Source organism: Gadus macrocephalus, chromosome 20 (assembly GCF_031168955.1).
Source record: "Gadus macrocephalus chromosome 20, ASM3116895v1".
NCBI classification, from domain to species: domain Eukaryota; kingdom Metazoa; phylum Chordata; class Actinopteri; order Gadiformes; family Gadidae; genus Gadus; species Gadus macrocephalus.
In genome coordinates, this window is record NC_082401.1 from 13,380,307 (window position 1) to 13,390,770 (window position 10,464).

Genomic DNA, 10,464 nt, shown 5'->3' on the forward strand with positions numbered 1-10,464 from the left:
CCGTTACAGACAGAAGGCCCTTGACTACCATATATTGGGGCGCTGGGTCAATGCTTTCTTAGTTTCCTGTTGTACCATGAACATCCCTCTTCAAATCCATCTTAGTGGCAAGTGTCTGTCCCAACACCTTAGTTTGAGGTCCACGTTTAGAGCCTGGATAAAAGATAGCGAAACCAGACACTGAGCTGCATTGAGACTGACCCGTCCGTATTTACAGCGAGGCGAGAGGCACACGGAGGTGACCCTTCTGGTGGGACCGCGCTACGGCATCAGCCACGTCATCAACCCCAAGACCAACCTGGTGGCTCTGCTGGCTGACTTCAGCCACGTCAACCGCATCGAGATGTACGCCGAGGACGAGAAGATGGTGCGGGTTGAGCTCCATGCTCTGGACGTGAGGGTGAACGGATCGTTGTTTAAAATCGAAGACTATTTATTTATTTCAGCAGGTATTAAATTTGTATACCTGATTTCATACCTGATTTAAACAGCTGTTATTGAGAAATATCTGATTTCAAAAGTGTTGTTATTGAGAGATTTGCACACATCCAATTTCCAAATCGAAGGTCTGCTTGATTGATGACTTGTATTTCTACTTTTCATGTATTTGCAAAGCACTCGCTAAGCCTGTTGTTAAAAAAAAATATGGAAGAAATAACTACTAAAAGTAGCGCTAGCTCCACTAGCGCTACTGCCCTAGTGTAGCTTGCAGGTGAGGTGGTGACCCGGCTGGACGAGGTCGTCATGAACTACGTGTGTCTGCTGAAGGCTGCCGAGGCGGCGTCAGGAAGCAACTGCAATGACCAAAGTGTGAACTCACTGACGCGTCACTCTGCCGCCACGTCCGTCGTCATCCACAACCAAACGCACTCATTGAGAACACTGATACACAAAGACACGGCCGCTCTGTCTCTGCTCTGCTCTGAGTTTTGATTTAAAGCCATACATGCCACGGGTTGAAGCCGCCAATTTGAACTGCGTCAATAGACTTTGCCTTGCGTATACAATACTTAATTATGCAAGCAAAACAACTGTTGATCATATTTAATAAGTTAAACAATTATACAAAGACCTCTATAAAGAATATAAATTAAACATGGCCTATTGTTCCCGACACCAATGCTAGATGGGATTATTTTATCAATGACCTTTTGGGGCTTTCCAAGTGGACGGTGAAATATCTGATGTTGTCTTTAAATCAAAAAGCATTAATCAATTATAAAAATATCGAGAGGTCTTGAGACAAATCATTGCAAAAACGTGTTAAAAAAATGTGTACTGTTGACTTTTCTGTAGATTTCATAAATACTCTGCAAATTATCACTGATTATCACTGAGTAGGCTACTTTCCCTTTATTGTCAGCACCGTCATTAAACATTTAGACTATGAAAATACAAGAGAATCTTTCTTTGTTTGTCAATTAAGTGACCTTGATGCATTGTTGTTATTGCTATTCTGATTTTACGTGTTAAAGTTAAAACTGGCCTCATATCATATCCGTTAGAGAAGCGTAACGGAACTAAGGAAAAAACGTTACAATGGAGTACTTAAAATCAACTTTCTCATGAGAAATCTGGGAAGATTCTATGATTCATTGGAATTAAAACATGACCAACCTATCCTCAAGAGAGGCGAAAAAAAGCTGCCTTCCGCAATTTGTGGATGGTTATATTTTTATGAACCTGATGCAGTTTGATTTAGTGGGTTAACCCACAAGAGATTACAGTTATTATCCAGTATTATTGAATTGACATTTCACGACTTTTTACTTTTTACAAATAATATCTTGCGGGTCCAGGACATGCACAATGGTGAGTTATTTAATCACGCATTTAAAAAATGACTACTCATATGATGTTTTCATATGTGCACTCTATTAAATGTCTTATTCAACTTATTATATATTATATTTTTTAAAATACACTAACGTGTAACCATGAATTAAAGTTACACTTCGTAGCTTTGGTTGTCATCCTTTTTTAACTGTATTTTTTATAGTAATAATAGTTTTGTATTGTGCTCTATATAGTCAAGACAATGGCATCCCTGATGCTGCACATTATAATACCGAGTTCAAGATATTAAGTGCGTGCGTGAGTGCGTGCGTGCGTGCGTGCGTGCGTGCGTGCGTAACCCGTCTAATATTTTGCTGAAAGTGATGATACATTTCTTTAACTGAATAATTCTTCTGCGTTATGTTATGCACAGAATACCCCCATCTACTGGTCTTACCTTGTAGGTCAACTACTTCTGATTTTTCATCAAGGGAGTCTTACTGCCATGTTCCAAGCGAGTAAAAATTGGAAGTCCCGGCAGATTCCTTGTGATGTTTGACTGGGAGGCAAAAAAACTTCGAAAAGTACATGACGGGATAACCAGAATTGCCACTGTAATTAAATTATCAAGAAACAATCTTCAGCATATACCAGGGATTAAAATTAACGATCCTCGGGAGGATCAATATTCTCTCTCGGGTCGACCTCGGGACGAAGAGAATTTTGTGGGCACTGACTTTTTCATTTTTCTGTTTAAGTTTTCAACACTTTCTGCGAACCCGAATGGGTTCGCGGTCGGTGGAAAAGACTTTTGTGAAATGTAAATGGAAGAAGGACTGAGCTTCGTTCAATTGGCTGGCGCGCTCGCGTTTGTATTGTTCAGTGAGACGCAGACTACTTGCAACAAGGGTTTGGTGATGGCCTTTGTACACTGCCAAGCCGGTTGGTCGCAGCCTGGCACGCCCGGCGATTATCCCATACATAGACCGGCGCCACATTGTTTTTTTTTTTTTTTTGTTTTAATAATTTTATTTAAAAATAATAATAATAATAATTTCAATAACGCGATTTGGAAATCTAAAAATCGTTCCGTCCATTCATCTCTGCATAGCACTCGTTCTCCCTGTCATTCACACACACACACACACACACACACACACACACACACACACACAGGGAGCGAGAGCGACGATGCTAACACATGAACCCACCGATGTCACCCGTCGCTTAGCAACCGGACACGCTGGGGTTGATAAGTTACCGGACTACTGTAACTACTACGGAGTGATAATATCAAAGACGTGAATCAGGCAATAAATCCAATTTCCTTGACAGCGGTAATGTTCGGTGTGCATTAAAGTACAGACGGAGTGGACCAATTGCGAACTACTGCAGCTGCTCCAAGTTAAACCCCAAACTAATCGGAACCCCAAACTTATAGCGGACTACACCACCTATTCTATTCCGCATAGAATTGTATTCCGAACCGATTGAGGCGTATATATATGATACTTTTCTATTCTGATTGAGCTGTTCTTCCACATCTATGCGAATCAGATGTGTCCGCATGTAAACGCGGAGTTACATGCACACTCACTGACGGCCGCGTCGCCGTGCTGCGCCCGTGCTGCTGTCCGCTGGTCCACAAAAACGTACCTATGCTCTGAATTGGAGGGGAGAGGGGAAGTGGGTGGTAAAATTCAACTGTGCCCCCTTCCTACGTAGGAGGGGGCGCCGAAACTGACTCGCTCGTTTGGTAACTGTAGGCGGGGTACTTTCAGAAATGCATATCTCACTCAAAAAAGAATGTACAGACTTTTTTCAAAGTTTGTATGCGTGTGGGAACACCAGAGACCCAAAACAACACCCCAAATCCCGGCAAAAGTGTTGTTTTAATAATATGTCCCGTTTAAAGGCTTCATTATTCAGCAGTAGGCTACATACTGTAGCGGGCCAGTGGGTGTGGGGTTTCCACGCCACCAAGTCAAATGATACACACACACCGAAAGCAGTTCAATAAGGTGGTTTATTCAAAAGAGACGAATAAATGTCACCAGGGTGGGGAAAAGGGTAATCCAGAGTCCGTAGTCTGTCCAGGGGTCGTCACCGGGAGGGTTCTCACACAAAGCGGTCGATACACAAATAATCCGTCAATGTTCAGGTTTCCTGCACTCTTTGGCCACACACAGTTCGCAGAGGCTCACGCAGAGGCACTCCATAGTAGGCTCCCCTCCATGTGGTTGCATGCTCCCTTTTATCCCCAAGCACTCCTGCCTAATGCACCTCAGGCTTGCATCGTTAAGGGAGGCAGTCCTTGTAAAGCTTGGGGGTGGAGCCAGCATGCTGCCACATACCTCCCCTCAATCACCACCCCTCCCTGGCGTCTGCCACAATACATTTCCCAAAGACCATACCCAATCACACACACTCTGCAAAGTCTACAGGTAAACTAAAACACACAAACATAAGTAGGTACTAAATGGGTACTTCCTAAAACACAAACACTCCTCTCTGTTTTGCAATAATAAGGAAGTGAACTTTTTATCTGGAGTACACTAAGACACCTGTTGCTTTCACAGCACGTTCACGTTGAACCGCCATGTCACACTACTGTTCCATCCACCTCTCAGCCGCTCTTGAAGAGCAGAACACATTGTGAGACTTCTCAGGAGCGATGGACCTGGTAAGTTTCAAGCCCAGCACAACTTCCCCAGATGCAAGGTTATTTTGTTAGTCAATGAATTATATACTACTCAATACCCTACCAAATACTGGTATGTGCCTGTGTTTACATTGCTCCGGGATGGGGAGGTGTAACCAACAATGTAATAACGGCCAATAACGTAATAACTGCCAATAACGTAATAATTGAAATGTAATACAGCCAATAACGTAATAAATTGCCAATAAGGTAATAACGTATTACGTTATTGGCAATTTATTAAGTTATTGGCCTGGTATTAAAAAAAACCTGTAGAAATTATATTTACATTGTAAGATGTGTAAGATGTAACTTTTGTACTGTCATGTTGATGTATTTTGAATGTGACGGAATACGGGGCGGGAAGATAAGTATGCAAATGGAAACGGGAATGCCTGTAGGTTTGAGCGTTGTGATTGGCCAAGGGTATGTTAAGGGGAGCCACACAATGGGGGATATAACTGGACATGTCGGGACCCTGCGCAATTTCTTTGCAAACAAACTCAGGTTTCTTTGCGACATTATGCAAGTTTAAATAAAGCCTTAATCTTTCAAAGTCCTTCTCGACCTCTAGCATTAGATTGTGGGTTTTTCAGCTAATGTCTCATTCCCGCAGCCCCTAGCGTTCCAGCAGTGAATTGCAATACCATACTGAAAACTGCAACGCAGAACTCAAAGTCGAAGCGTCTGCGTGGTCACGGAGCTGGATACACAGAGCCCTATAACGGAACCCAAAGAGTTACATACAAATCCAAATTGACCAGATGTTTAAGCATACGTTGCAAGATGCAATATTAAGACCAAGTGTGACAGTTTCTCTCCAGAAATTGAAAATATAATGAAGTGATACATCAGTTATTACATTATTGGCTCACTTAGTACATTTTCAACAGATTTTTTTAATCCAAGGCCAATAATGTAATTACCATCCAATAATGTAATATGTTATAACAAAAGGTAATTATTTTATTGGCTCATCAACCTTATTACATTAGTGGCAATTTATTACTTCATTGGCTTCATGACATTTATTTTAAATTATTATGTTATTGGCAGTTATTACGTTATTGTCCGTTAATACATTATTGGTTGTTTCAAGGTGATTGGTGGGAGTGTTCTTTTTGTGGTTGTGGATTGAAGCGAGCCAGATTCCTTTGAAGAAGACCTAGCAATGCATCTCTGAACACCAACCCACTCTACCCCACCCCCCATCTTCCTCCTACCCTTTCATTCAGGAGAAAGGAGGCGTCTTCATCCTGCTGTGTCTCTACCTGCCAAGCCTGAGGCCTCTCAATCTTGACGCGTCGACGTCCATGCGATGGTACCCCAAAACCCTCCCGTGTAACGTCAGCTTGGCCAGCAACGGCAGTGCGGTCATGGTGGACTGCACCGAGAAAAGTCTCACATCCATCCCGAGTGGCATCCCAGGGAATGCCACCAACCTCACACTCACCATCAACCACATTCCTGAGCTGAACGCCACCTCCTTCCGCGGTCTGGAGAACCTCACGGAGATCGACATGCGATGCAACTGCGTGCCTATGAAGATCGGCCCCAAGGATCGTGTGTGCACCAAGGGCCTGACCATTATGGAAGACACATTCAGCGACCTGAAGAAGCTGCAAGCGCTATACCTGGATGGCAACCAGCTGGACGGCATACCTAGGGGCCTGCCTCCAAACCTCCGCCTTCTGAGTCTTGAAGTAAACAACATATTCTACATTTCTAAAGAAAACCTCTCGGAGATCACAAACGTTGAGATCCTCTACCTGGGTCAGAACTGTTATTTCCGAAACCCATGCAATGTGTCCTATAGCATAGAGGCTGGGGCATTTTTACAGCTTAGCAATTTGACATTGTTATCTGTTAAGTCCAACAATTTGTCTTATATCCCATCCCTGTTGCCTTTAAGTTTGAGAGAGCTGTATCTCTATAACAACAATATTGAAAAAGTCACAGAAAAAGATTTTAAAAACTTAACTAATTTGGAAATCTTGGATATTAGCGGAAACTGTCCCCGGTGCTACAACGCGCCTTTCCCTTGTGATCCATGTCCAAACAACTCCCTTAAGTTACACAAGAATGCGTTCAAAACATTGGACAAACTCAAGATCCTACGCATGCACAGTAACTCCTTGACCACCGTGCTTCCTGAATGGTTTGCCAACTTAAAAGAGTTGAAGGTACTCGACCTCTCGTCCAACTTTTTGGCCGGGGAGGTGGCGCACTTTAACCTTCCAAAAGCCCTCTGCAACCTAGAGGAGCTGGATCTATCATTCAACTACGAACTGCAGAAATACCCAGCCACTTTGAATCTGAACCCCTCGTTCTCCGTCCTCCAATCCCTGAAAGTGCTTAGGCTTCGGGGCTTTGTGTTCCAATCGCTGACCTTACAGGGCATCCAACCGCTGATGTCTTTACCCCACCTGGAGGTTCTAGATCTGGGCACAAACTTTATTCAAATGGCCAATCTCAGTGTTCTGATGGAGCTGAAAAGCTTTAAAATAATCAATCTGTCGGATAACAAAATATCCTCCCCGTCCGAAGGCCCAGAGCCATATAACTCGGTCTCTGCTCACCAGGCTCGGCGTTGGTCACCTATGACCGGTGCTCAACGATTTGGGGATGAGGGCGTGAGAGAGATACATTACTTCAGGTATGATGAGTATGCACGTAGTTGCAAATACAAAGATAAGGAGCTGGGGGTTTTTAACTCCTTTGTCAATGCACAGTGCAGTAATTTCGGCAAGACCTTGGACGTAAGCAGGAACAATATATTTTTCCTCCACTCAAAATTTTTAAATCTTGGCGATCTGAAATGCCTGAATCTATCTGGAAACGCAATGAGCCAAAGTTTAAATGGCAGTGAATTCACTTATCTCAAAAATTTAGAATATCTTGACTTCTCAGCAAACCGTCTGGACCTTCTTCATCCCACTGCGTTTCAAGAGCTCCAAAATCTGGTCATCCTAGACATAAGCCTCAACAATCATTACTTTGAATCAGAGGGGTTGACCCACATGCTTAACTTCACTAAACATCTACCCAACCTTAAGATACTTCTCATGAACCATAACAAGATCTCAACATCTACTAACACAGAGATGAGCAGTTTCTCCCTGGAGAGACTGGAGTTCATAGACAACCGTTTAGATATGCTTTGGAGAGACGGCGATACAAGGTACATCGGATATTTCAAACACCTTGTGAATCTACGCATTCTCGACATTTCTGAGAACAACCTTAACTTCATTCCCCGTGAGGTGCTCCATAACCTGCCAGAAGGACTATCCGAACTATACATTAAAAAAAATATACTCACCAAATTTTTCTGGGGAGATATAGACAAGTTGACTTTGTTGAAGATTTTAGATCTAAGTGGGAACCGTCTCACAAGAGTTCCCATGGTGCTTTCAAACTGCACCATATCTCTCCAAAAACTGATTTTAACAGGAAACCAGATAGAAAATCTCTCCCCAGATTTCCTGAAGGATGCGTTCAGCTTAAAGTATCTGGATCTCAGCTTCAACAAACTAAAATACATGGAACACTCCAGTCTCCCTGATAACATTGTAAATAATATGGACATGCTCCTCCTACACAACAACATATTCACCTGCACCTGCAACACCACTTGGTTCATTAAGTGGCTCAACAGCACCACAGTCACCATCCCCCTTCTGGCCACAGACGTAACCTGCGACACTCCGGTGGCCCAGCGAGGTCGCTTGGTCCTCACGGTGGACATGCTGGCCTGCCAGTACCACTACCTGTCCCTTGTGCTCTACATCCTGCTGACGTCCACGCTGCTGGTCTTCGTCACCCTAGCCGTCTCCAGTCACCTCTTCCTCTGGGACGTCTGGTACATCTACCACTTCTGCGTGGCCAAACTCAAAGGCTACGGCAGCCAGCCCTCGTCGCAGAGCTGCCCATATGACGCCTTCGTGGTGTACGAGAAGAAGGACCCGGCGGTGAGCGAATGGGTGATGAACGAGCTGTGCGTTCAGCTGGAGGAGCGGGGGGACCGGCCCCTCCGGCTGTGCCTGGAGGAGCGGGACTGGATCCCTGGGTGTCCGGTGGTGGACAACCTGTGCCAGAGCATCCATCAGAGCAAGAGGACGGTGTTCGTCCTCACCAACCACGACGTGAAGAGCGGAAACTTCAAGACGGCGTTCTACATGGCGCACCAGCGGCTCATGGATGAGAAGAACGACGTCATCGTGCTGATCTTTCTGGAGAAGGCAGCGAGTAACTCAAAGTACCTGAGACTCAGGAAGAGACTGTACAGGCGGTCGGTCCTGCAGTGGCCGACCAATCCTCAGGCTCAGCCATACTTTTGGTTTGGCCTCAGAAGCGTGCTGGCTACAGAGGGCAACAAGCAGTACAGTGACATGTTCAGGGAGACGCTGTAGCGGAATTACGGATAAAATGTATAAAAATAGATTTCATCAAATCAGCATTTCCAGCCATGATTCATTGGATTTAAAACGTGAACAATCTATGTACCAAAAAAAGGGAAGTAAAAAAAAGCTTTCTTCCGCAATTTGTTGAAGGTTCTTATTTCAGTCTGCAGTCTGATTTAGTGTGTTTACTTCACCCACAAGAGAATACAGCTATTATCCAGTGCTATTGAATTGACATTTAACGACATTTTAAAAATTATACCTTGCGGGTTCCTCACATTCATAATGGTGAGTTATTGAAACATTCATTAAAAAAGTGACTCATATATACTTGCTAATTCTATATCTTTGTGAAAGAATATCTACATTTCATAGTTGTTAAAAATATATTCCATGTCTCATTCAACTTTTAATTATTTTTTTCTAAACACAATAATATATAACCATGAAATTAAGTTACACTTCAGAGCTTTGGAAATATTTCTTATTCATTTTTATTTGTATTTTTGATCATGAATTCATGAATTATTTTATTAATATTGTGCTTTGTATAGGCAAAAAAAAGGCATCATTAATTGTCTTCCAATATTTATATTGTCCGAATACACCATATTGTGTGTGTGTGTGTGTGCATGTGCAAGTGTGTGTGTGTGTCTGTGTGTGTGTCTGTGCGCGTGTGTCTGTGTGCGTGTGTCTGTGCGCGTGTGTCTGTGCGCGTGCGTGTGCGTGTGCTTGTGCGTGTGTGTGGGCGCGCGCGTGCAACCCGTATAAAATGTTGTTGAAAATGATAATACATTTCTTTAACTGAATAATTCTTCTGCTTCATGTCATCGACAGAATACCCCACTCTACTGGTTTTACCTTGTCGGTCCACTTCTTCTGTTTTTACCTCAAGGGAGTCTTACTGCCATGTTCCAACCCAGTACAAATTGGATGTCCCGGCAGTTTCCATGTGATGTCACTGGACTAAAGTTTGACTGTGAAGCAAAAAAACTTCAAGAAATACCTGACGGGATAACCAGCAATGCCACTGTAGTTAATTTATCAAAAAACGATCTTCAGCAAATACCAGGGAATGCGTTTTCTCATCTGGAAAATCTCATCGAACTTAATCTTTACAAAGCGAAAATGCGTGGCCTGCAGAATGCCGACATCAAAGAGTATGCTTTCAAAAATCTAACAAAGCTGCTATCATTGGATTTGAGCAACAATCGTCTGACTCATATCCCCGGAGATCTTCCTCCAAGTCTGACCACAATTCGGCTAAACATTAACAACTTCCTGGTGCTAAACAAGGACAGCTTTTCTGGTATAAGAAATGTGAAAAATCTATTCCTGCAAAGAAACTGCTATTATGGCAGTAATTGCTCCAAACCAGTGAACATTTCAGATAACACTTTTGCAGTTTTAACGAAGCTCGAGGTTCTGGACATTTCCTTCAACAATTTAAGACACGTTCCAAAGGGACTACCAAAAACGCTAACAAACCTATTACTTAGTGACAACCAAATACATTACATTTCTGAAGAGGACTTTAAAGAGCTCCATCACTTAAACTTACTGAGCATACATGGAAACTGCCAA

The 10,464-nt window shown here is 43.2% G+C and overlaps 1 protein-coding gene across 2 annotated transcripts; it reads left to right on the forward strand.

Moving 5' to 3' along the window:
* The first annotated feature begins 4,335 nt into the window (after positions 1-4,335).
* LOC132449004 (toll-like receptor 7) lies at positions 4,336-9,967 on the forward strand. 2 transcript variants are annotated; one of them, XM_060040581.1, is made up of 3 exons: positions 4,336-4,459; positions 5,713-9,168; positions 9,718-9,967. In XM_060040581.1, the coding sequence occupies exons 1-2, from the start codon at positions 4,451-4,453 to the stop codon at positions 8,887-8,889; spliced, it is 3,186 nt and encodes a 1,061-aa protein (XP_059896564.1). In that variant the 5' UTR covers positions 4,336-4,450; the 3' UTR covers positions 8,890-9,168; positions 9,718-9,967. The 2 variants fall into 2 exon arrangements, with proteins under 2 accessions (XP_059896564.1, XP_059896565.1); XM_060040582.1 differs by having other exon boundaries at positions 4,352-4,459; positions 5,716-9,168.
* Positions 9,968-10,464: the final 497 nt, after the last annotated feature.